The following is a 27,994-nucleotide window of genomic DNA, read 5'->3' as shown; positions in this document are numbered from 1 at the left end:
GTCCTGCCTTAGGAATAGAAACCAGCTGGGTGATTCCTTCTCAGCTGTAGGAAGAAGGCATGGCAATGAAAATGTTGCCTAGAAAACAGGCACCAGGAGTCTGATGTGAAGGCAAAAAAATAAACAAACTTAAAGTTCCTTACAGTGATTAATTGGGCTCTGTGTTTATACATCTCTTTCTGTCTATCTCCTTCTCTCTCTCTGCACTCCATTTAAATGCTTGCAAGAGTAAGAACTTGGAGTGCATTCATCTTTTTAAATATGCAGTGGAAGTATGCCTGCAGATTTAAAAAGCAACAAAACACCCTGCATTTCTTTATAAACAGTAGCAAAATCCTCGTTAAATTATTTATCATCTACTTTTCAGTTAATGCCAAAAATAATGCTATGCTGGTCAAAAGTCAAATGACCAGAGTGGAACTGCTGTAAGGCAATTTCAGCCATTGAGAAGCCACAGGGAAATTTTAATTGCCAGCATTTTTATATTACCACTAAATTTTGCTTCATTATGTTCTCTTGTTTCAGGCTGAAAAAGAGATTATTAGCATTAGCTGTCTTAGGTTAGAAGAATGGAAGGCTAATATTGGACATCACTAGCCCTGCATTACTTACTGAAAGAACTAATAGCAAAGCAAGCACAAATGGCTAACAATGAACATTTTTATTAGAGAAAATCATGTGCAGTCAACTATTTCAAGATCTAGGTTCTTGGTAAAAATTTGCTCTTTTCACTTGACAAAACATCCAGTCAGTTTCAAAGGATGTAAATCATTTTAATAAGGCTCGTTACATTCCTGAGTTGACCCAAAGGGCTGCATATTACTGTTCCTGAATCTTAAAACACTAGGTTGTATTCTTCATAGAACCATAGAGTTGCAAGGAACTGTTAAGTCATTAGGGACTGTACCATCTTCTGCTCTTTGCAGGGATCCATGTTAGAACATCTCCTAGAGGTGGTTCTCCAGCCTCTTTCTGAACACATAGTGCAAAGGGGAACATCTCTCCTCTGTCAGTAAATGAGTCCATTGTTGAACTGCACTTATTGTTGTGATTTTTTTCCTAACATTGAACCAGAAATGTGCCTTCTTATAATTTATGCCCATTATTCCATGTCTTACACTCCAAGACAATGTCCTTCAGGTATTTGGAAAGTGCTATCGTATTCCCTCCATTATTTTCAGTCTCCCTTTCCTTTGCAAGGCTTATTTTCCTATCATTCTTAGCTGTGTGGGGGTGTTGTTGTTGTTCTTCTTCTGTTTTGTTTTGCCCTTGTTCCTGCGTAATGCAAAGAAGTAGACGTGATGCATAGATGCGGTCAGACCAATGCAGAATAAATCGGAGGTACTGCATTGCATAATTTGGAAATACTTCCATTGATGCCACTTAAAACTGCATTTGCCTTTTCGTAGCCATGCCACACCACTGGCTGTTACTCCGTTTGTGATCAACTACGGTTCCCAGAATATTTTCGCCTGCATTGTCGCCAATCCAAGTATAATCTATCTTGTATCTATGGTTTTCATTTCTTTTTCCTAAGTGAAGAATTTGTATTTTGTCAGTATTAATTTTCATTCTGTTAATTCAAACTCCATCTCTAAACTTCAGGTTTCTTGCTGTTTCAGTCATGGCACAACTGTGCCACCTTTTTTGATTTGCAGAGCAGAAAGGCTGAAAAAGAAACCTTGCTAACGTATCGGGGACAAACAGCTCCATGAACTAAGAATCTCCAAACAGACCCTTGTGATGTTTTGGACTACAGTCCCTAAAGCCTCAACTGGCATGCTCAGGCCTCATAGGCATAGGCTGAAAATGTCTGCTTTGATTAAAGCAATGGGATTTTTGTTCCAACTGGTTTGTTCAAATACAATCTACAAAATGCCCATTTAATAGGGATATGTGGGGCTGAGGAAGCGCACATTCTCTTACCCTGCAAAACAAACTAAAGACTGTTTTTGTATCAGGATACTTTTAGCACACTGAGATCAACCAATTAAAAAATAACTAACATCTTTAGCTGTATTGCACTTTCGTTTCTCCAGTAAATTGGGCTATAAATGAAACGGTGTTCTCATGACGTTCTCATTTATTATGAGGCACATTTCCCCTCCCAATAATTAAATGGTCATTTTCCCTGAATAGAGGAAAGAAAAACAAATTAGCTTGATTCTAAGAATGTCAATCTCCATGTAATTCTTGTAATAGCCAATAATAACCTAATGGTTTCTTTCTAAGTTTCACCGTTGCTCTTTATAGTTAATAGAGCTTTATGAAACTAAAAACCTCTTGAGGCAATTTTAATTTAGAGGCACCTATGGATAGACAGGTAGATTAGAATTCGGCTTGGATTTAGAAGTTTCTGTGTCTGGCAGTGTCAAACTTTTTGGGATACTTGTTGATTAATTTAATGCCTTTGGCATTAAAGCAGCCCCAACACTGTTCTTCAGAATTAGATACCGTCTCATAACTGTGTATTCCTCCCTGATTGATGACTGATATCTCTCTTGTTTCTCATTCAAGTTTAAAATCTGAACCTATACTGACAGTGGACAAAGGCTTGCTACAAATACTGTCTCAGATTTTTGACTAGCAAATGCAAGGAATATACCCTTTTCAGCAATGGCACCTTCAGAAGTTCGTCAGTTTTAACATTCAAGAAACTAGCTAGTAAAGCATAGTTATTTTAAGAGGAATTTAGCTAAAAGTATTCTGATACGTCCCAATAATTTTTACACTATTTGTGAATTTTGTAGTTTTCAGCTGATCTCAAAAAGCTAACAAGGTTGGATCTGATTACTATAGGAGTCTGAAGGGAGGGCATATGATGAGATGAACATTGTGTCATTCCAGTGGAAGCTCAAGCAGTTCTGTACTTACATTGTGACTTTGCACATGCATACGGAAGGAGCAGAGCTTGCACAGTGATAGTGCCATCCCTGTTCCATCATTCTGATGAAAACATTGGATCCTGAAGATAGTTTGGCTGATTAGTACTTAAGTGGGAGACTAGGGTTGCCAATTAGATTGAGAACTCAAAAATATCCTGGAAGAAGACAGTGATAAACTACAAAACTATATGGATGTCTCCATTAAGTTACTGGAGTTGAGCTCAACCCAGATAATTTTCATTATTTTAATGCATATTTTTTTACTTAACAGTATTGACTTATTTTTGTTTCCATTATATTTTAGGGTTCTAATATATGGCCATGGGATATACATTCAACCAAGTGATTTATCACCTGTCTGCATCCCACACATCATGATTTTGGAGCTAAGCATGAACATTGGTTGCACACAAATTATGCACAGCTTCTATCTAGTTGGTTGTAAATCAGAATATAAGCATGCAATAATGCTACATTAGAGAACTCTAGTTTCTCTGGTAAATGATTATGTTTTATTTAGATCTATTTAAGGTATCATGAAATTCACTCATGCACTAAAACCTCTCCAAATTGCAAGCCAAGGCACCTCGCCTCAATTTCTTTGCCTGAGTAGAAGTAATTATGTTTTACAGATAATATATATTGTGATCAGTTACAGATGCTCCATTGGGTTTCTAAAACCTGGAATTAAATAAATAATAGAGGTGTGTGCGATATTTGGGTCCAGGGCAAGCAGAGTGGCTTTGGATCCAATGTGGGCGTTTTGTCTATACCTGTCAGTGGCTCCTTAAAGGAGCTTAACTGTTTACTGGTCTAACACAGTAGCCAAGTGGCCTCAGAAGAATATGTGCTTGAGTGAAAGAAGCATGATACCCACATATCATAAATAAATGAACCAGAAAATTTTCCTTTTCAGTATATGATTGTTGCCAGAATAGTGTAGTAAGGTCTTATGAGTATATGTATGTCTGTAACTTTCTTTTTTTAAGAAAAACCCAGCATCTCAGATGCAAAATGAAGCAAATAAAATCAAATAAATATTGACATTCATAGTTGCTTCTTAGGGATTTTTCTCCTCTTTTTATGTCATGTGGGAGTTCTGCTGGAAAAAAAAAAGTGAATTGGTTTATAGCCTCTCATAGTACGTGTGTGTGTGTGTGTCTATGTATGTATGTATGTATGTATGTATGTGTATATGTAAGTATTTATACAATTTATATGGCCAACTTGCAACTTGCAATCCTGGGAGCTAAACAAAACAAATAAAAACAACAAAATACATAAAAGCCAAATGTTCAATGCCCAGGCTCAGTGCTTGGGAGAAAAGGCACGTTTTCAAGGCCTTACCGAAAGCTAACAGGATCAGGGCCATCTGAATCTTGTGCAGTGTGGTTTACAAAGGATAGGCATTGCAACAGAGATGGCAGACCTTCTGGGTCCCACTAGATGACACATTTCATAGAAGGGGGCCAAAACAAAGCCTACCCTGTTGGATCTTGTGGGATTAGCAGAAACAACTGGAAATAGGTGGTCTTTCAAGTAAACCTGCCCTGTGTCTTAAACAACTTTATAAGACTGTAACCAGCACCTGGAAGCCGTCTGCAAGCTAGTAGAGCTCACAAGCAAATGGTTTTACATGGGCATACTATGGTGTGCCAAATAGCTTCCTGTCCCACTGCATTCTGGATAAATTTTAGCTTCTGGATAGTCTTCAAGGACAGTCCCATATAGAGCATGCATTGCAGTAGTCAAAGCAGGGAGTGACCAAGGCATGAGTGACTATGAGTAGGGCTTCCCAATTCAGGAACAGGCTCAACGGGCATTCAAGATGAATTTGTGCAAAAGCCTTCCTGGTTATGGGTGCCAACTGGTCTCCAAGCAAGAGCTGAGAGGCTGAGGGGACCCCAAAATGTGCACCAGCTCTGTTTGAAGTAATGCTACCCTATTCAAAACTTCTAGAACTGGATATCATGATTTCTTAGGTGTGGTTCCTCTGTGTTATTACAGAAATTTATCCCCTCAGACTAGACTAGTATAAAACTCCAAGAATTTTATGTACAAATACCTACAAACCACACCCAATAATTTCTTTGTCATAGTTACACACTGCTTTCTCATTTCTCCAACCCACTAGTTCCAGCAGTCAATACTGTTTAGGGAAGGAGCTCCCAGCTGGAAAGAGTCAATTTGGTGCTGAGCAAGTCTTGCAAAATCTAATACATTAACTGCCTTTAAAATCATGGGGATTTTAAAGAACAGCCTGAAATAGATTATGATCAAAAGGAGATGGTAATGGCATCCCTGTTGTCATAAGACATATTAGCATTGTCTTTTATTTGCATTATAAATCACTTTTTGAAATATGCTTTGGTCATTAAGGTAAACTAAAAAAAAAAAAAAATTAAGATCATTCCACGTATGCTTTGGAGATTGTGTTTGGACATGTTCCCAATTTAAAATCCTTCTATAGGTAGAAGTATCACAAATCAGGAAAAAAATTGACATCATTGTGTAGTATATTTTGAAAACATTCCTGCCAGGCTTTCCAGTTCTGCTAGAAGAGGCTGAGAGCAATGCTATGAATGTATTCTCAGATTCCCTTTATGAAATTTCTTCCACTCTGTGTTACCTTTATTTTTACTGTTTTGTCCATGAGTGATACTTAAAAGGTAATCCAAAAGCACAGTGATGTTTCAAAACTATTGCATACATGGCATGTTGATAAGCAGTGAGTTCAGTTATGAAAACTTAATGATGCACAAACTCTCTAAGGTATAAAACTTTGAGAGGACAACAGTTCCTGAATTTGGGGCCCAGGGCTATATTATTGAAGGTACACAAAGCTGAGATATACTCTTATGAAGTCTAGAGGGGAAAAGGATTAAAAATATATAAAGGCAATAGGGAAGCTGAGCCTGGAGGCACATGGCAAAGGACTAACAGCATTTGGGAATATGAATGAGAGAGAGATCGAGAGATCTTACTGCTGAAAATTCTAGTGAAAAGCTTAAGTGATGAGAAAACTTGGCTTCCTGAAAAGGAAAGTGAAGAAAAGTATTCAGATAACATCAAATCATCCAAGATCCTTTGACTAGGTGTACTGTTCTACCTTTTATAAATTAAAAGCAAGCTAGATGCAGATAAATGAAGTTTTGATTGGAGGTGGTGTGGAGTTGAATGGACAGCTCAAGCATCCTGCTAAGAAGTCAAGACCTGGCTTTTCCCCCAAGAGTTGGGATAGGGCAGTGTTTGTCAACCTCAGCAACTTTAAGATGTGTGGACATCAACTCCCAGAATTCTGAGGTTAAGAAACACTGGGGTAGGGTGAGGTTAGAGTGGGATGAGAACGTTGGAACTGGGTCAGGAAAGTGTGGTTGAAGTGTCTGGGGGTTTTGTTTTATTTGTTTTACTGATTCTTTTGTTTTTATTGCTGCATATATTATTTTATTTGTGGGTTGTAAGCTGCCCAGAGTTTGGCTTTAAGATAGACAGCAATACAAATCTGATAAACAAACAAACAGTTTAGAAAGTATTATACTAACAAAAGAATAGCAGCTAGCAGAAAAAGGACAGTCAATATTTAAAACTGGTTACTTCCTAAATTCTTGCAGAACATCATTCAAAATTGCTGAACTTTAGGATGTTGCAAGAAGGTGGAAGAACAATCCATCTTGTTTATTACATTTCTAACAGTTTTTTGAATATATATTATCCATTTTGGCAATAAACACTTGTTTAATATACCAATGTAAAACTTCTCAGCTTTTTCTGAGTGTAATATTCACAGGAAACTGAATATTTAACTTCTGTTGATATTCCTATTGTTGCATTGTCAAGTGTCCTGTTCAATTTCTCCATCTGTTAATTTATACAGGCTTTGACTTCTTCAATTTCTGAATCATACTTCAGTAACAATGAATGAATTTTATTTCATTCATTGCAGTCACTGATAGTACAATACTGTTTTACCACTAAAATTATGGAACCTGAATAAAATGCAAAAAGAATTTCTATAAAATGACTAGGTTTATGCTAGGGATATACTAACAGTGAGACAATAGGAAGGAAGACACACAAAAGAAATCAGGAACTAAAACAGTTTTGTGGTATTACAACCCCCAAAATCTGGTTGTCTTATTTGATAAAGTATTATACCCATGGAATGCCTAATTAATAAATACTTAAGCATTAAAATACTTTCTTAATATATTCTTTAGTATGATACTAACATTTCAAAATTTGAGACACTAAAATATTTAAAGCTACTGATTGATAAGAAACTATCAAATTCATTATTAAGATTGCAAGATAGTGCCAGTAATTGACTTCTATGAGTTGAGTAAAATAAGATGATAAAAATCTAAAATATTTATTTAATTAGATTTGATGCTTCTTAAGAGATGTCCATATTCAGCATGCCGTTAAACAGAACTTTAACAGAACTGCCAGGTAATTTCTGGATTGTTACCTTCAAGTACATAAATACCATCTGGAACATTCAGATTTTTTTGCATCAAAGGGGATAGCCAGGTTCTCTGAGTATCAGTGTACAGGTGACAGTGCAGAATAACACGGGGAAGTGTTTCTAATGCTCTCTCTCCATATGGGGAGAGTCCTTCCGTATGTGGAATTGTCTTACATCTGCCCTCAAGGGTTGCTGATGGCAGAATATCGGCAACAACGTATACGCAACACTTAACGGAGTTTTATATTTACCAGATCTGGGCTGCAAACTGCAAATGGCTACTAGATAGCAACAAAGAGGTGTAGAACAGTCTTTGCTACCCTCAATGAGTGGTTTTTTCCCCCCCGCAGTCATCACCTGGTACTCCTAATATTAGATTGCTGAGTAAATGTTATGGCTGTACTTTTCTTCCTTTAATAAAGGTAGGTAGATCAGAAAGAAAAGGAAAAGGAAAAAAAAGTTGGCCCATTTTTATAGCAGTACCTATGCCACAATAACATTGTTCAGATGGAATGCTACAGTTTTGTTCGATCCTATTATGGGAATGAACCCAGGTATTTATGTATATCTCACTTGGGGATACAGAGTGAAATAACCTCTCCAGTCTGCTTTCTGGTAAATCTGTGTTTTCTGATTATACCCACACTGACTATCTCATCCGTTTTATAAAAAAGCAAGCCTGCTTCTTAAGGCAGCCATTTTGTAAGTCTGGTACAATATGCTACAATGGGTTTGGTTGATGTCTGGTGGGCACAACTAAGTGGGCTTTAAATGGAATTTTATGGGGGTTGGAAGACAGAAACCTGAAGTAAGCACCAAAGATAAAGACTTGTGTGCTGTAGAAGTGTTGCTGTAATGGGTCCTAATAACTCTAAATGAAATTCAGGGAAAAGAAAGGCTAATTGCCTTCACTGTCTGAACTCTGATGTGTAGAAGTACACATTATTTAGGAAGTTATCAGTTGAGCTTAAACTTTTAGTATAGGAAGACAAAAATTACTTAATAAGAGTAACTAAGTGTATGAGTCCAAGGACAAAGATAAATTACACTGGAGATCATTAGGAATAAAAAAGAAATGTGCCTTTGTAGTTACGCTTGTTAAAAAGGATAGTGCATCTTCACACAGCTAAGAAAAATTCCGATCGTTGCACTTCAGAAAGAGTATTTAAAGATAGAAAATGTACCAAAAACATGCATAACAATAATTCAGATTAATATTTCTGACTGAATAGCATTTTAATTATTAGTAATGTCAGCGATCAAAATATCTGTTACATTGCTATCATTAGTTGGCTTTAACTACATGCACACAGTTTATTAGTATCATTCATTTATCTTTAATGCATCTAGAGTATTTGTGACACATATTGCATGTTATACATGACAGCCGCTTCCATTCATCAACTGGAAAAGAGTTTTAGCTGCTTGGTAGATTACATGTTTTGTATGAAAAAGTTGCCAGCATCAAACCCTGGCAGAAATTGTGGAAAACCTTTGGAATTTGTGGGGAACTTGTGGGGAACTGTGACTACACTAAGCTGCAGGGACCTGTGGTCAGAGTTGATAGGAGGTTCTTTCAAAAGTTCATAAAAATGACAAACAGCACTAAAGAAGAAACCTATTGTTGTAAGAGTATTTCTTTAGAGAAATCAATAGCTCCAAAGGTTACAGTTTATACAGATTTCTCACTTACCTCTTCATGATGCCTTTGGATCATATTCTGAAAGTTTTTTAGCTATATCTAGTGTTCAGTACACTGTAGTTTTAGATTAATCCTTATATCAGCTTTACCCCATGTTTCAACCAGAGTGCATACAATAGAATTTGTTGAATTTCATTGTACATTGAATCACATCTCTTTTTCTGAACCTTTAAGAACCCTTATAAAAGATTTTCCACTTCGTAAACAAAATTCAGGAGCTCGTCCTTCTATCCTCATTCTTACTATCATAGTCATGACTGGATCTAACATTTTGAAGGTCTAATGTTATGGAGAAACAGGAAACCATAAAATATATACATGGAAGTAATTGCTCATCGTTATGGTGAAATCTGATTTAGTATATATGCTTCTTTATTAATTATTCTCGTCCCTCCCAGGAAATATCTTTCAATCAGCATCATTCTCTACAATAAAAATTGAAGGACAAAAAAAAAAAAAAAAAAAGGAAAAAACGAAAAAGGAAGAGAGTGGAGGATTAAAAGAATGCTTAGTGGTCCAATAAATAATTAGAGTGAATATATGACTGCAGCTTCACTCACATATGTACCCTTGCGGAGAAGTAAATTAGTAAACAATATATAGCCTGTGAAAATTAGATTACCTCTTTTCAGATTTCTTGGTGAACTCTCACAAGGGCCAAATGTTCCAAGATTGTATGCTTTCTTGGAATATGTTGCAAGATTCTCTTTCAGTATGGCATAATTATGCATTTGTTGCCAAAAATGGTAATTTCCTTACCAGTGAAGAAAGAACCTATATTTCTACCCGATAGGCAGCTCCAAGTCAAAAGTATAAAGTAGATCCTTGAAAATCTTTACCTTTAATAATCATCATTAGCAGTCTACAAAATATATGGATCTCATACCTTTTGAAGAGAAATTGTTCATGCCTTCTTTCTCATTTTAATTCTATATAGTAAATAGAAAGTATTCCTTTCTAAACATACCTGTATATAAAGTCCTGAGTAAGTAATTATTATTTCAAAAAATATATTTGCTTTAAGAAAGCTAACATATTGTGGAATTCACAAGTACCCTCAAAATGTAAATTGTTCAAAGGCAGTGAAAAACATTTCCTTTTGATAATAACCCCTTTTGTGGACAAATGTTTCTTGAAAATGAGTAAAAATTTCCTTCCAGAAATTTTAGACTACAGTTCCCATCCAGCCTCACAATCGTTAGGTATATTTTACTGCTGCCTAATACTGTTTGCAGCCAAAGTCTGTGCCTTCTATGAATATTCATCTCTCAGATACTTATACATATTTTGGTTGGTACATCTCTCTTTTGGGAAGATTTAAAAACTGAAAAAATAACAAAACCCACATCACTGCTTCTCAGCAGTGAAATGTTTATTTCTTTGAAGTATCTACAGTAGATGTTATAGGAGCTTTTGCTTTTATTTAGAGAATGCAATACAGAAAAAAAACATATTGAAGATATGACAATCTTGTGATACTAATCTCTGTTCTTTATCAACAGATGGAAAGGTTGAGGTTACAAAAGAAGGGGTAAAGCTGTGCACTATGGGGCCTGGAAAGGTATTTGGAGAACTGGCTATCCTGTACAACTGCACCCGGACAGCTACCGTCAAAAGTAAGATTATTTGAAATATTTAATCCAATGGAATTGTTGACAAATCCTGATAAATCAGTCCAGATATATTCCACTTATTTATCAGTGACATGAAGTGTTTCTATCTTTGAAATGAAACAAGCAACCCACTTTTATATATTTTTCATTCATCTTTTTTCCTTTCAGTCTTGTTGTAAATAGCATTTGAGGATTGTGCTGTAGAAATTAATGTTTTGTGTGTCAGATTTATTTATTTGTTTGTTTGATCTTCCATTCAATTTATATGACTGCCCACTTGCTGGGTGATTCTGAATGGGTAAGATGGGTTTAAAACATCAAATTCAAAGGAAAATGATAAAATAATAAATAAAAATAACATAAAATAAAGCATACTGTACTGGGAATCGAAATACAACTCATAGAGTTACAGCTGGCTAACACTTCAGTGAAGAACAGGTTTTCAGGGCCTTCTTAAAGGCCAGCAGGGTTGGGGCCAGTCAAATTTCAATGTTGTTTGTCATTGCTCCACACCTACTATTTCTCACACCAAGCCCCTTCATGCTCACTTTTTTTCAGGATGTTGTTTTGTGTATAATTTTAGAACAGCATTATTCTTTTCCTCATTAAAGTGGCAAGGCCAGAAATAGTATTTTCTTGAAATGAAAAATTCCGGAGTGAGAATAGGCAGTACTTATTTGTAATTTTTATTTGTGACCTCCCCCACTCCCCATCCCATGGATATGTTAAACTCAAGACCAAGACCATTATCTGTCTTCTACTATAGGCAATGCCTTAGTATGTTTGTGGTTTGGAATGTTAACAAGTGGCTTCAGTGTAATTCCTGTTGCTCATTAATGCATAAATAAGTGAATGGCCATCATGATTGTAATTAGTTTTATTTCCCTTCCAAAGTGCTTTGACAGGGAAGGTCACTTAGTTAGCATTTGGAGGCGTTTCAGCAAGATCTAGATAAACAAATTCAGTTCTTTGAAGTACCAAGTGCTATTTAAGAAGCATTATTGACTAATAAATTTAAATTATTACTATTACTTCTGAAGCCCTGATTGGAACATCTGCTTGTTCTTCTGTCTGCATGATAATTCAGTTTACTTGTTGCAGCTCTGGAAAGACAGATGTTAGGGGGACTGGCAGTGGTATAAAAATAATGATAATGTGAAGTGTTCACTTTTAAAAAGAAAACTTGAATATACTTGAAAAGTGCATTCGTTCTGATGGAGCCCTTTCCCTCCTTAATGCTTATTTAAGCTATTGCTACTTGAACTCTTCTTTTAATCTGACAGAATTAGGGAAGAACTAATTCTTTTTCAGTTGAAGGCTGTAGCATTGGAGTATGCTGTTCCAGAAATCATAAAAATATAAATATCATGATTCAAAAGTATGCATTTTAAAAACAACCTTATAAAACACTTTAAACAAAAGAACACTATTTAAAATAGCACTAATATAAATCACTTACTCAGAAATTCAGTTTATCATCTCGACAGCTCAGAATAAATGGGTTTCAAGGCCCTTTTAAAACCTAAGACTGATGGAGTTAAATTTATATGTCTGAATAGAAATTTCTAAAAATATACTGTAGAAAATCCTATTTTTAGTGACTGTCCCAACTTGAAAATGGGCCCATGTGCAGTGTCTCCACAGCTGATCTTAAGACCAAAGTTTGTGCATATAAAGCGCATATATATGGATGATCCTTCAAATAAACTGCCGCTAAAGAATTCATCATGATTGATTGATGGATTGATTAATTCAACTTAGAGGCCACCCAACTCCATAAGATTCTGGGTGGCTTACAACGTTAAAAGCAATAAAACAATGAGAAGAAAGATTAGGTGTTTCTGTGAGAAAGAAGATACTTAACTGAATAAAATTCTACAAGGCCTAGGAATAGCCTAGTTTACAGTGCCCTTTTGAGCATCTTCAGGGTGGGAGACATATGGCTCTCCAAGGAGATGCTGTTTCAGTACTCCTTCCTGTTAGTTTTCAGAAGGAAGGGAAATATTTCATTTCTTTGAACAGCCCTTTGGCATCTAGGAAGAGAGAAGTAAGCTGAGTCCTTTATCTTATTCACTGTGTAATCAACAGACCTTTTAAAATAGTATTTTAATTCTATTTTTGTTTCCGATGTTCTATTTATTTTAGGGATTTGTCAATCAAGAAATTTCTAGAATAGCTTCTAATAAATTAAAATGATCAGATTGAAACAGTTTTTATAAGCTTCTTTAACCAGAAAGAAAGGAGAATATCCATCCTGAATGTATTTATTTAACATTTGTTCTACTCTGTTGCTGCTCTCACAGTAGTTTACAAATTTAAAGCGTTGTATTAAATTCTGACATTCATTCAAAAAGTGAATTTGGATCCTGGCTATGATAGAATGATATTGCCAGGAGAGAGAGAGAGGTTTTTTAGGGATTTGGTAGGGTTCTATTTTTTTTTTTTTAATGAAAAAAGAGCTACATAAAATCCAGCAAAGTCTTAATAAATTTATTTTCTGGAACCAAAGCCCAAAAAGTGTTGGGGACAGGGACAGAGGTTAAAAAAGGGTGGGGATTTGATCATGTGGTTGTACCTACCATCTTGACCTTTTTGACTTCCCTGCAGCTGCTGCTGTTTGCAAATTAAATGAATGATCAATATTATTATTGCTTAGCCATTATTATTCATATTACTTTTTAAAAAAAAAATCTAAAAAATTTACAATAAACATAAACAGTGCAGTAAAATTCAGTGCATTCATACATATAAAGGTTAAAAAGGGAGATTAAAAAATAGTTCATAAAACCACATATTAATAATCCCTTAATATTCCTTCTACACATTAATATATTCATCTGGCATAAAAAATATGGTACCCCTAATTAGTGTAAGATATAAAATCAGACCATGTATCTGAGAAGACTTTAACTTGACCAGAACTCAGATGAAGAGTATAGGTCAGTTTCTCAGCTATAGCGATATGCCAAACATTTTGGTACCGGAGCTCCAATGTCATAATTTTATCTTTCCAGAGTTTAGCTGTGGACATTCTAGAGCAGCGTTTCTCAAACTTTTTTGGGTCACCACCCCCTTAGTTGTGCCAAGTTTTTCATAATGCCCCTTGTCCTGTGTGTGTGTGAATTATAAAAAAGAAAAAAAAATTACAAATTATTGTGCAACTTGTTTTTTTGTGAATTACACAGTTGCGCTAATACCCAGCACAATCGCGTGATTCACATGGTCAGAATGTGGTCAAAGTGTGATACTATTTCAAGTGTTAATTTCAATACATTTATAATTATTGAAGTAATGTATATGTGTACAGTTTTACACACTTCATAAAATTTGTTGGATAAATTATGTATAATCTTCTGTTACTATAATCCTAATTGTCCCTCCTGTCACCCCCTTGCCATCTAACAGTCCCCTGCCGCCCCCTTAATGTCTAACTCCCCTATGAACAATTCAAATGCCCCCCACAGGGCAGTATCACACTTTGAGAACACTGTTCTAGAAGCAGTCAGCAAAAATACCCCTAATTCTTTAGAGTAAATATTTCCATTAAAATATATTCAGCAAAGCAAGTAGTAGACACATTAATTCTTTGATTTATAACTTTATCACTCTCTAAAAACACCTCAGACAAGAAGGAAAAACATGAAGACATGACCACCACAAGTGGAAATATGTTCCCTTTTTTTTCACGAGTTCATGCGTGCTAGTTTATAAGGAGTCTTATACCATTTATGGAATAGTTTAAGACATTTCTCTTTGATTTGGGCTAAGGATGATGACCCTGGTTTCCATTTCCATATTTTATCCCACTCTTAATTCTTAGTTACTTGTTGGAAATCCTTTTCCCACACCATTTTCAAACCAATTAGAGGCTGATGTGTTTGTTCTGTGATAATAGTATATATTTTGGAGATAAATCCAAAATTTTAGATGAATCTGAAAGATTCAGTATCACTGCTTCAGAGTTCAAAAGGGTGCAGATAATTTGCTTCCTCCAAGGCTCTCTGGAGCTGCAAGCTGATCACATTCTCTACAAATTTCCCTAAAAAGGTTTAGGTTGGGGACTGGATGGAAATTGCCCAGTTCTTCTGAGTTCAGCAATGTGTGTGATAAGTATGTAAGGGTTAGGATGTGCATATATCGAAGGAGACGTCTGCAAAAAGAATTATGTACTGATAGCCCAAAGAGCAAAAATTCATGCTGAGAACTACATATGAAAATGAGTACGACTTTGCATGCAGACATTTAAAAAAAATACTCAAAGCAATGCAGAATCAGAACAAAACCCAAGGTCTGAAAAATGAGAAGCTGAGTGAAACTAAACTTGAGAGATATAATTTTGCTTAGGTTGGGGCACATGACCTTGGCATATCTTGCCAATTCTTTATTTCAAATCCTGGCCAGTTGGTAACAGCTGGTAGCGTATCTTATGGTTTAGTCAATATTGCCCAAACACGATTGTAATGACATTTACAATGGGAGCAATCTAAGTTTTGCCCCAGAGGTATTCATTGACTGAAGTTTGATTTTTAAAGGTCAGTGCACATGAGAAATGTTTTTACTTTTGGCATTCTGCACTGTGGAAAGCACAGTGATGTTTCAAATCACGTCCTCCATGCTGACACATCTGCAGAGCATGGGTGCTTCTTTGTTATTGCTGGCTTTGCATGCCTTCCCTTTCTGTCCTTCTTGGGTAGATCAAATGGTGGCATATGGTAATTTTGTTGCTTGGCACTGTTTGCTTCCTTTCCCAGATAAACAAAATGCCAAAAAAGCATGCTTGTTTTGTAAACAGAATGAAGAGCACCATGGTGAATTTCAGCAATTCGTTTCTTTTTTTGCCATCTTTTACATTTGCCATCTCCATTTGTTCTTATTTAATTACTAGTCACTAATTCAAATGAAGTAGATGGTGCATAAAAAAATCATTTTGATAGGTATTATTTTCTTGTTAATAACAAATACGTAATCTACTGGGAAGAGGTCCCAGTGTCATCATACCTATTAGTCATGTCAGGTACAACAAGACTTACACACAAAGATTATGATGGAGATCTCCCTCCCTCCCTCCCTCCCTCTCTCTCTCATCCCTTTGCCTTAACCAGTGGGAAATACAGAATTTAATTTATTTTATTATGTATTTCTGGACATACTGAAACTGCTGTGCCACTATTACCACTTAGAGTTAGTGAGTCGTGCCCATTCATTGAAGTTACTCATTTCCATTCCTTTTCCTTTTTATTTTTTTATTTTTATTTCCTAACAGATGCTCAGCATTTTGTGACCAGTGTCTATGACAATCCTTATTAAGTGGTTTGAGGGACTATTGTCTCTGTAAGTTCTTCATAAAGCAGTTGGATTTTTGGAAATCTCTTCTGAACTCTGAAACTTTTCTATGCATGTTTTTGTGTGTAGTGCTGTTTACATCATGTAAGGCTCATTTATAAACGTATCTATTCATCAATTTTGATTTTTCATCATACTCTTCATCATCTTTCTCTGGCCATCTCTACTGTTCTCTCCTTCTTTGAACTTAGGTAAATGAAATGCAGCATGTTTTACAAATCCTTTGCATGTGTTTTCAACTCATCTTTCAGATGCCCAGAGAGTAGCTGTGTCCCTGTGCAGTGCAAGTTTCTCAACAATGCAGTTCTTTCTGTTGCCTTTGCTTTCATTCAAAGGCATATATGATGATGCCCGCTTTTCCTACCATAGCTGTCTTGCTCTCATGCTCTTGGATCTATGATTCTTGGAGAAATTTGCTTTGTCCATCTCATTTGGCTTCCTTCTTTTGCTTTTATTATTCAGCTGGTTTCTAATTTAACAGGTGGCAACCTGAACTTATTTTGGATCCAGTTATGGGAAAGGTGGACAAGTGGGTAGGAGAGCAGTTTATCAAGTGACATCTGCAGTCTTGGGTGTGGTACATCTCAGATGGCATCATTTTCTGACCCTGTCCCAAATGCTCTTTCCTTTAGAGTTTCAATCCTGGTAGTACCAATGGACCTCTCTGGCATAAACATTCATTACCCTCATTCTCTGTGTATGGGAAACATGGTCACTCTTTACTTCTGTTTGTGTACTGCCAATTGCTGCCATTACTTTATCAAATAATACGTAATTTTTTCTTCTTTCCTTCTTCAAGAAATCTATATTGCCGTTACTGTTGCTCCAAGGCTGAAGACACAAGTTTTCTTCTTACACATATATAGACTGCAAATGGGTTCTTTCTTCCTTTTTTTTTTTCCTGCAGGTGTTTCATTTTGAAAAAGATACAACATTCTATCCTTCCCGCTTTCTAATCTAATATAAACACAGGCATAGCAAAATTATCCTTGAGTTGCAAGCAGCCTTTCTTTTTTCTGTGGCTTCCATTTAAATAGTATAATTTAAAAAATTATTATTTTATCCTTCATGTGTCTATAACTACAATAACTATCAGACCTATTCTATCCTTCCTGGACTAAGGAACTATGCAAAATAGTCTTCAAGTAGCCTCCCTTTCTTGGTGCCCTTAAGGGGCCAGCATTTGGCCCCTGGGGATTTTAACTCACTAGATAAATGTAAGTAGTTTTTTGTTGATGAGCAAGTGACTGAGTGCCTTTTTGAAAAGCAAATAGGATAATAGTTAATCTAAATTTCAGAACAGTTCTGTGTACAATATCAAGAGAGGATCTTAAGAATAGGAACTGTAAAATTGTTCTCCATTAGTAGGGATATCAAGGCAAACATACTGATGCACTATTTCATTTATTCCAGCTCTATAACTGTAGAGCATTAGTGGAACTTACGTTTCTTATGACCTAGAAAAATTAGACATACTCATAGGATATGATGAATTTAAATCCCTCAATTGAAGTGAATTTAAATGCCCTCAGTTCAGATGTTTTCTTATGAAATTTGTTATTTCTCCATTTCTTCAGGCTTCCTTCCATTATTTTGCTGAATGAATATCTCAAGGTATTATCTGTAATAAGTACACTATCTTCTCACCCCCATTAAAAAAAAATGTAGCTTTCAAAAAAAAAAGAGTTACTGTGATCACTGATTTCTCACATTAAAGCCGTGCATTTTAAGGGAGGGGACAAAACTATTTTAAACTCATCACTGATGTTATAATTAAAGACAATATGTTTATTTACAAGATGGCATCTGTTTCATAACTCTTTGCTCTGAGCTGGTAAAGGTTTTGAGCTTTGTGATCCTCAGATCACTATGGTAAGGTGCCTACAGCAAAGAGGAGAAGCTCTATCAAAGAATGAGCAGGTTAACAGATGGTGAATTTAAAAATTTGTTGAACATCTGGGCTGATCATTTACAAATTATATTTAAGAAATTTTTGAATGTAATTGCATGGGGATTAAAGAGCTAGAGCTCAGGAAAATTAGCAGGAATGATTATGAATGAAAGGGAGCAGAAGTAACAGTAGTAAATTTATGTATGTATGTATGACTAAGTGCAGTAGAATAAAAACAGCAATTATAACATACTACAATCAGTTATAAAAGTATGATATAAAATAAGGAGTTTCTAGTACAGGCTTTGTCAGTTGGGGTTCTGTGGAAGTCTAGGATCTTGCGAGAGGTCACTGGGGGTTATATGAGATATTGTGACTGAAAAAAATAAACATCTTTTTTGAATTTTCATGTGTCACGCAATGGTAGCACTCACGGTGGTGGGAATTTTTATGTACCACAAGTCAGCTGCTGGCCTGTCACTTTGCTTTTGTTACAATCATTGTAAAACATGGATTGTGTAGGTTAGAAGTGAATTGTATTGTGATGTTTTTGTGGTTTTTGCGATTTTTATGCAGGAGTTCCTGAAACTTGAAAATTATTTCAAGGGTTCCTCCAGGGTAAAGAGGTTGAGAAAAGCTGCTTTAGTCTAAAAGCATCTATGCATTAAAAGGGAAAAATACATGTTTTAGCACTCTTTTTAAACTTTAAGTGATCTGACTCTAAGCGTAATTATGGTGGGAATCCAAAAAAACTGGGGCCAGGTAAGAAAAAGTTGTCAACTACAACTTGACTGTTTTAGTCTGGGGGAAATCCAATCCACCCTGTACTGGCTCAAGATCCACCAGCAGGTCTTTCAAAGAGCTGGGTGTAGCCAAATGCAAGGCGTAATGTGTCAGTGTCTGCAATTTCTACTGTCATCTTTCCTGAATGCCCAGCCAGTGTAATGACTGGTGATGAAAAGAGGCAGGGGTAAAATAAGGAAATCCAGATAATGAGATCAGCAGCACTCTGGATACAACCCAAAGTGTAGAGTAAGGTCTCAGGTAACCTGGCAATAGCCTGCTACAATTTTCTAAGCACAACACCACTGCTTTGACATTTTGGTAGTGAGGAGTCAATGGATCCTGGGAACGTTCATTTAAATTACATGTCTTAACAGGTTGGAGGTTTGTTATTGAAAGGGTCATTGTTGGTGAGTTTTAGCAAATACAGTGGAACCTCGGGTTACGAATTTAACTCGTTCCATGACTCTGGTCACACCCCGAATTGGTCGCAACCCGAAGGAAATTTCCCCATAAGGTTCAATGTAATTACCGTTAATCCGTTCTGGTGTGGAGGACAGGGAGGCGGCTATTGCTTGGAGGGAGAGTCCTCCTCCCTACGACCACGTGTCAGGGGTGGAAAATGGCCATGGACCACGTGTCAGGGGTGGAAAAATGGCCGTGGACCACGTGTCAGGGGCGGAAAAATGGCCGCGGACCACGTGTCAGGGGCGGAAAATGGCCATGGACCATGTGTCAGGGGCGGAAAAATGGCCGTGGACCATGTGTCAGGGGCGGAAAAATGGCCGCGGACCACGTGTCAGGGGCGGAAAATGGCCACGGACCGTGTCACGGGAGGGAAAATGGCCGCGTATCCTGTTCGTACCCCGAGGCAGAGTTCTCAAACCAAGGTAATTTTTTGTGGCCGGAGCTGGTTGTAACCCGAAAAGTTCGTTAGCAGAGGCATTCGTAACCCGAGGTACCACTGTATATCTTGTCTTAAAAGCTGTTATGGGAGTCCATTTGCCTCCACTTTTCTGAAGAAATTTTCAGAATATGCACGTTCCTTTCCTTATGTTAATTGTACAAAGTGTTTTGTATAAAACAGCAACAAAGTGTGTGTTTTTTTCCTGCATTTTTATGAAATACAGTTGTAGGGGTATGAACAGCTTTCTGAGTTCCATTGTGCTTCCTGCTACAGCTTTATGACATCATAACATTAGAATTTTACAGAGTGCAACGTTCCAAGTCATGAGTACTTTTCTTGGAAAAAAAAAGATTCAGAAAAAATGAGGCAGGGAACAATGTTTTCCTTCTTACCAGGGGAACCTAGGGACATCTTTTTCTCCCCCTTTCAAAATGGGGAAAAAGTGCTGGTTAAAAAGGTTGGTGGACACTCATTTAAATACAGATCAACCTGGTGGCCTTCAAATGTGTTAAGACAATTACTCACAGTTGGACCTTCTAACTGGGAATTACAAGAGTTTTAATCCAGGCACTTCTTAATCTTCACGTTTTAAAGGTCATGTGAGTGGAAATGACAAGAAAAAGCAAACCCAGCCATGCTCATTTATCATAAGAGGAAGTACAGGGAGAGTGAAAATGCTTTTAAGACCTTGAGAAAACTTTTTTTTTTTTTTTTTTGGTCAAGGGATAAGAGACAGCTGTGTAACTATGGATTCAGTTCTAATCTTCTGAATGCAGCACAAGTGCATGTTGTATTTATCATAAAAGTTTGAACTGTGATAGGGTGTATTGTAGATAAGCCTTTCACTTTACTGATTCAACCATGCTATGTTGAAAAGACTTCTTTCCCAGAGCATTTTTTAGTGAATACATAATTCTAGATATCCACCTCAATATCACAGTGGGAGCTCATTAGGACAGCTGATACTTTCCGGAAGCATGATGTGGGTTTTCTTAAGTTTACAAGAGATTTTCTGTGGATATAATGATTTTTGTGTCCAGAGCAGTGAACTTCCTTGTGTATTACAGAAAATATGTAAGGCAACAATTGCTCATTTCTTTTGTTTTTCCATATGAAAACTGAAATGCCCTGACTTGAAATATACTGAGCTTTTCACTAATGTCAGGAAGCAGACAGTTGTAGCTGATATGTACAAAACAAATCACTGAGTAGGAAAATCTCTCTCTCTCTTTCTCTCTCTCTCTCATCCCTTAAATGCATTGACATGTATTTTAAGTTATTTGTTCTCCAAAAGTAGCATCAGTTAACCACCAGTTGCAGCTATATAAAATTCACAATTTAATTTGAGTCATTCCCAATGTCATGATCTATTATTTTCCGCAATATAACTTGAAAATTGAGAAAAACATATTTAAGTGAAAATATGTGACTTAATGTTTAGCCACTCTTACTGGTGAGTACCCAGAATTCAGAAGACTTTAGCTTATGAAGACATCTAAATGCAACCAACCACCTCCAGTGGTTTATGACGCTCTGAAGCTACCGTTATCTGAAGATACAAAGGAAAAATCAGAAGCATAGTAAGGCAAAACTGATTCAACTTGATATAGTAGAGTTGCTGCTGAACAAATGAAAGGGGGCAGTTTTACGCTTGGGTGTATAACTTTCTAGAGTGAATTCAAATTTGGGGTTATGTATTTAATTTCTCACTTGGGGTTCTAGAGTTTTCCAACTGTGTACAAACATAGCATATTTATGTAACACAATATGTGCTATGTTTTGAATGTAGGCCTAAGAATTGATTTATGCTTTATTATTTCTCTGTGCTTTGACAGATATTCATTTCCCTCTGTAGAATCCAAGGAACAGTTTGATACACTCATCCTTTGATTTTAAGCCTGAAAAAAACATGTATCAGCAGATTTTTTTTATTTATTTATTTATTTATTTATTTATTTATTTATTTATTTGGGAAAAAACCCCTATATGGCCTCCCATCTTGTAAAACACAACTGGGCAATTCACAGCAATAATAAAACCAAAGTCAAGTAAACCAGTGGGCTGACCCACAAACCATACAATCCTCAGGCTCCAAAGACTGAGAAGCAGCAGAATTTATTTGTTCTTTCTTATATGCATATATAAGGTTATATGTCTAAGTTTCTTCACATAGGTTTAAAAACCTAACACATGAAAACTGGGAAAAATGCATAATAATTGGGAATGCTGGTAAAAATCATGTAAATAACAGTTATTTTCTCTTTTTTGTGTATTATTTAAATGTTTTATATGCTGTCTATTGCAGCAATAACATTCAGGTAGAAAATTTCAGGGCATTTAGCAATTTCCTTAAATATTGCAATTATTGGGTATGAACTTATTTCACATAGGATGAGAAGTTACACTAAAGGACATACAAATAGTTTGCACTCTTTTATTTCCATGCTTCTTCATGGTATCTGAAGAGAAAAAGAAATGCAGTTTGGTATATGGTATTCTGTCCCACTAAAATACAAAGTCAATAACCATAGAATGTGCATAGTTAATCTTTTTTTCTCAATTCACTTCTCTGGAACATTCACAATGGCTATTAGTGTGGAGTCCTTGGGGTTCTCTGAGCTTGGCTCTTTTCTTGCAAACGTTTCATTACCTGGCTAGGTAACATCTTCAGTGCTAAAATGGGATGCGGTTTGCTCTCTATTTATGTGCTGTGGCCTGCCATGCCAGTGCTGGTGTGGGTGGGGGTTTTGTTTTGCTCCTCTGGTAGTTTCTTGATTAGCATCTGTTTACTGCTTGATTGTGTGCCTGGTGGTAACCTTTGCTTATCTGGGTGATGATTGCTGGTGATTGATTGCTGGTGAGGCGATCTTCTGGTCTTTTGTCTCTTTTGAATAGTGTGTAGATGCTGTTTATCTCTAAATGTCTGTTAATTGCTGCCTTGTCTGAATACCAGGCTTCCAAGAATTCTCTTGCATATTTGCATTTAGCTTGGTCTAAAATGCTGACAGTTTCCCAGTTAAAACTATGGTTGAGTCTGTCCATGTGTTGTGAGATTAAGGAATTTTCATCATGTCTTCTGACTGCTAGTTGGTGCTCGTGGATGCGTTCTGCTAGTCTTCTGCCTGTCTGTCCTACGTAGTGTTTGTTACAGTCCTTACACTGTATGTTGTAGATGACTCCTGTTTTTTCTTCTTGGGCTACTGGGTCTTTTGGTTTACTTAGGATATTTTGGAGTGATTTTATTGGTTTGTGTGCTACAGAGATGAAACATTTGCAAGAAAAGAACCAAGCTCAGAGAACCCCAAGGACTCCACAGTTCAACCCTGAGCTACCTCAATTGGCTATTAGTGTAGATCAGAACCGGGTATAGAACATTCTCCAAACACTATTAACTGTAACCTCTAGCAGCCTAGCCAATGAAGAAAGATGCTTGGAGTTTTGTTTCTGCAACATCTGAAACCTTCCTATTTTGTATCCCTGGTATCTGTTCTTGTCCTTCTGGATTATCCGTGGGAGTCTTCTGTTTAAGAAGGCTTATATCCCACCCTTCGTCATGCCACCAAACCTTGCTCACACAACAGCATCTACTTACTTCTCATGGATATGGTTACTCTTATCTTATTTTTTGGTCTTGACTCTTGATTCCAGAATTGTGTCAGAAAGTTGCCAGTAGTCACTACAATTAGAACATGGGATGAGATAGACTGGAACAGAGGATGAAATAGAATGTAATAATTTATATAAACACAGGGCATTTTAAAAACATAGGCTGAATTCAGAGGGGAGACATAGCTATTTTAAGCCACAGTACTGATGAATTGAATATCACATTTACAAACAGCATACTGATGGCAACTCAAGATAATTCTGTATGTCATACTAGACTTCACTCTAACACACCATAGTAGACTTTTGTGGTAGATAGAAAATTACATTATTTTGTTCTTATAAAATTATTCTTTTAATTTCTAATTGCAGAGGAAATAGAGAATGGCCTTGAAGGAGGAAAAGCCACTGTAAGGCAACAGTCAGATAAGTGAGGCTTGAGACCAGGCCCAGGCCCAGGTCCAGAAAATAACTTGAGAAAACATCTCAGACAAGGCCTTCCCTAATTCACATGAAGATAAAGGGAAGGCGGGGGAAGTGCATTCAGATTTGCCTGATTCTGTTACTATAGCTGTTACAATAGAAATAGTCCTGACCCATATAGCATTGGTTTCTTAGTCTGGTCTACCTTGTAGGACTGACACTAATACCATTTACAGTAAAAATGCAGAGCTTTCAAAGGCCTCCTCAGTACTGAAGGAAGTTCAACTGATTCTTGGAATGAAACCAAGTATAGTTTGCTACTAGTTTTTCTTTTCTCTTTTACATAACTTAAACATAAAATCAAATCAACACAGATATGTTTCTTAAACTACTTAGTTTACAGTGTAGTTTAGCTTTAGTTTCTTTTGTGTTTATTTATGCTTTACAAGATTCAGGCTTTTCCCTTAACTAAATTTTCTTTGCCTCTCCAGAACAGTTGGCTAAATGCTTATTAGGATGATTTGTGTGCCTTGGGCATTCTCAGTGGTTAGCTTTTCTGGCTTATTTGTTGATATAGTGAATATTTTATTGTGTTTTAATACTCTGTGCTTTTACTTTTTGCTTGTTGATTTGTCTTCTATATATACATATATTTGCCAGATTTTTTTTTTTTTTACTTGTTCCTGTTTTCCAATTTCCACAGTTGCAACTTTTAGTGATCCAGGGCTTAACCAAAGCACATTCTTATTTCTCCTTTACCTGGAAGAAAATATCACATAGATCAGTAAAACAAGTGGTAAACACCTTTCAGTAATAAAAATAAGCCAGTCAAACCAAGGTTGATATTTGAATTCATTCAAATTCATATTCCTAAACTGATTGATTACAGGTGTTACTGCTAATTATTCTTGGGTATGTAATCATGCTTAATCTAGGGAACCATGGGAACAACCATTATTACCATCCAGGTTATAGATTATGGTTTTCTCCTAGACATTATAATAATGAGAGTTGTATTGTCAGTATCTTTGAAATACATGTTCTTCAGTCCTTCAAATTACTGTATGTTCTGAAAGCTTCAGAATGAGCCATGGACATACAGTATATACCCATATGCATTTTTTCCTTCTCTTTATCTTCCCTATTTAATAAAATATTTATTAGTTTATCAGGGTATAGAAAAAGCATATATTGGGTTTACACAGGAATTTCACCAAATGTCCTTCTTCAGTTTCTTTACTGGAGGGGAAAAATATTAGGTTATAATCCCTTTTGTCTGTGTTCTTCCTTGACAGGACCCCTGAAGCTCTCTTTCTAAAGGTGTCCATTACAATGTTCTGTTTTAATGAAGCCTCAGGGTTGAATTAGGGCTTTAAACAGATAACTGTTTAAGCATGTTAACTTTAAGAATATTTATACAAAGAATATATATACGAAGCTATTGTATTCCCCTCCTCCTCCAATGTAATTACCCCTCAGCTGGGAAGTTTTCATCTTTTACTGCTGGTTGAGTCTCCTGCTTTCTGTTTCACTTGGCTTGTAAGTATGGAAGGGATTCTCTATTATTGGGAGTTGCAGCAATGACACCTTAGTTTTATCTTGGTTGTTGTCCACACATTGGCAAACATCACAGTGTTTCATAAAGTCATATCCTGTCTATCCTGTCTCTGTCCCTCCTATAAAATGAGTCTCAGTCTTTCACTGGTTTTCCTCATGTCCCACTTGACAAGAAGGGTGATCATGTGTGAAAGTAAGTAGCTTCTAACTATATTGGGCAGGAACTATTAATTATCTCCCAGCTCAAATCCTTTGGGGACAAGTTTCTGATACAGGAGCCCACGTCCAGTATTGATGGTGACTTTCCTATCGTCTCCTAGAACTTGTTTAGGGTTAGGTCATTCTCCTGAAGAACTGGCACTGGTGTACTTAGCTGATACGGTCCCTGCCTCCACCAGGCTATTTAGCTTTATTTAGTTATGATCCTTCTCAGATACCGAATCCTTGCTACCATTTAATGGTCATCATTTTTGCAACCTAGATATGGTAGTCCTAGCAAATTATTTCATCCCAATAATCTAATGCGTGTGATATGAATAGGGCCAAATATTTTAAATTCCATAAAGCTACCTGAGACTCTTCAGGTACCCTTGATTTCATAAAGAAATGGAATGGTGGTGATATAAAAGAGCTTCAAAGACTCTTATAGAGTCTTGTCTGATGCCTTTAAAAAGATTCTCCTGACTTTGAAATTGTTACTTTTGCAAGGCATGTTTTCAATTATTTAGGAGAGGAACCTTCATATATGCCTTCCCCTAAGAAGCCTCACTGAATCACAGGAGGGAATGAATTAATATTTTTTTAGATGCTGAAATATTTTATCCAACTTAATGGTAGCAGTGAAAAGATTATACCCATAGGTGCTCTGTAGAAGTCTTGGGTGCAATTAAAGCTATTTTCAGCATTCAAAGGACACCAGAGAACAAGAAATTGAAGTATTAGGACCTGATTATGGATCTGTTTTAGGCATATAAGACTTCTTATTGAATTCAAACTGAGTGGCTTCATTTAAACACCTCATGTAGCTAGAAGGAAACTATTACTTAAATAGCTTGCACATTTAGGGTTTTAAGAGGCTCTGTGAACACTGGTAGGTACTTTTGTTAATTTTTCTAGAGATAAATTTAAATTCAGCCTATTATTTTAGAGATACATTTCAATTGAAAATATATGCTGAGAAATGTACCATTTTAACTTTCATGAGTTATAGTAACACCAGACAGATACTGATATTTCTGATTTCAGCAGTTTATGAATGCATTATGAAGTCAGTGGCATCACTTGTTGAAAATGCTTGTTGATTTCAAAACTTGTTCAGTGCCCAGCCTAGTCTTCAGCTGTCACTCTTTTCTCATTACTCAGAACTTCAGAGTACTTCTCTGCATCTGATCTAGCTCACAACCTGAAAGGGGGAAGATGACATGAAATGACCTGTAATTCCAGGTGGCAGATCCTGGCAAAGATCTGTTCATCACATCATATCATCATGATCTCGGTAAAGAGAAATGATGCTAGTATGGGAAAAACATGACCACTCAGGAAGAACAAACTGTGACTGGCAGTAAGCAAATCTGCTACACCAATAGGAGGCCATCAGATGGTGCACGTTCCTTTCCATTTGTACTATTGTGAGGGGAAAAAAAATGATTTACTAATACTTGAGGTCTTTATTAATTGAAACATACTAATAAAACTAGCTATAAAGCAATAAATGCTAACACTAAATAAAACAAGCTTACAGAGCAATAAATAAACTTGCTATGTGGACAAAAGTTTTCAGTCATGGACAGGAAGCCAGAAAATAGATGGACAAAGTAAAGTGCTGATGGAAGGAGTGTGACAGAAGAAAGGAACAGGGAAGTGTGGTAAAATTAGCACCAAGGACGTTGTGATTCAGTTGGAAATTCAGGGAGTCATGATTGTGGTTTGTGGTTTTGAAGAATAAAAAGGATTGCTGGGAGGGGTTCGGGGCCACATGGCTAAGCTGTCTATTTGACTGCTTGCTCATGCTGGACCTCATTGCAATGGGATCTTAAGTAAGTATGTTATGTTTTGCTTCTTGAACTAAGGTCTGTTTACTGAACTATACTTGCTTATTGAACTAACATTTAATAAATACTTTCGAACTTTGAAGTGGTCTGTGTTCTGGTGTGTCTGTCTCTCGGGTTAGATGGGGTTTTTCCCCTGACACTACGCTCCATGTAAGAGCTGACAGATTGGCTGCTAAAACAAAGGTGAGCCTTGCCAAATGGCATTCCGAGCCCCCCACAAACAGGAAAGAGGGTGAGGCTTTTGAGGATGAAGTAGCAATTCTTGGCCTCTTATTCTGGTTTGTGTTCTATTTCTCTTTCACAATCTTATCACCAGAGGAGAAAATTCAAATGATGCTGCCTGATGGATGGTGCTCCATCAAAAGGTGCAAAACCTATTATTGGGAATATCACTGTGGCCTTTTATTTATTTGCAGTCAGAGACTATGTTTTTAAAATTCATATGAAGCCACTAGAATACATATCCACTTAGAGTTGAATAAAGTATAGGCATAAATCCAAAGAATAATATAATAAAATAGCTATGAACTATAGGACAGTAACTGACATTCAAAACTATTATTTTAGTCCCCTAAATAGTGGCCCGCCAATCCAGTCTGGACAAAGACAAGCACCCCAATACCTAAAGGGCAATTTTAATGGAGCAGAACCTTTATAAGAAACTTCTGTGGAAATACCTGCTAATTAGAACATAAAATCTCAGGCTCAGTCCAGTCCCTGCAATTCAGTGTTGCCCTACTGGCCTGTCATCGATTGGAAAAGTGGAAT

General features: G+C 36.5%; 1 protein-coding gene across 3 annotated transcripts in view; it reads left to right on the top strand.

The window, feature by feature from the left end:
* The window catches only part of PRKG1 (protein kinase cGMP-dependent 1), a 772,110-nt gene that overhangs the window by 367,764 nt on the left and 376,352 nt on the right, over window positions 1–27,994 (top strand). For all 3 annotated transcript variants that reach the window (XM_088144405.1, XM_088144404.1, XM_088144406.1), the window contains exon 3: window positions 10,555–10,668. In XM_088144405.1, the coding sequence (XP_088000531.1) occupies window positions 10,555–10,668 (114 nt within the window). The remainder of the gene's footprint in view (window positions 1–10,554; window positions 10,669–27,994) is intronic.

Source organism: Python bivittatus, unplaced genomic scaffold (assembly GCF_059951505.1).
Source record: "Python bivittatus isolate LINGU-HERP-01145 unplaced genomic scaffold, Pbiv_v1 ctg000400_np1212, whole genome shotgun sequence".
Lineage (NCBI taxonomy): Eukaryota > Metazoa > Chordata > Lepidosauria > Squamata > Pythonidae > Python > Python bivittatus.
This window is presented reverse-complemented; position numbering and strand designations above follow the sequence as displayed.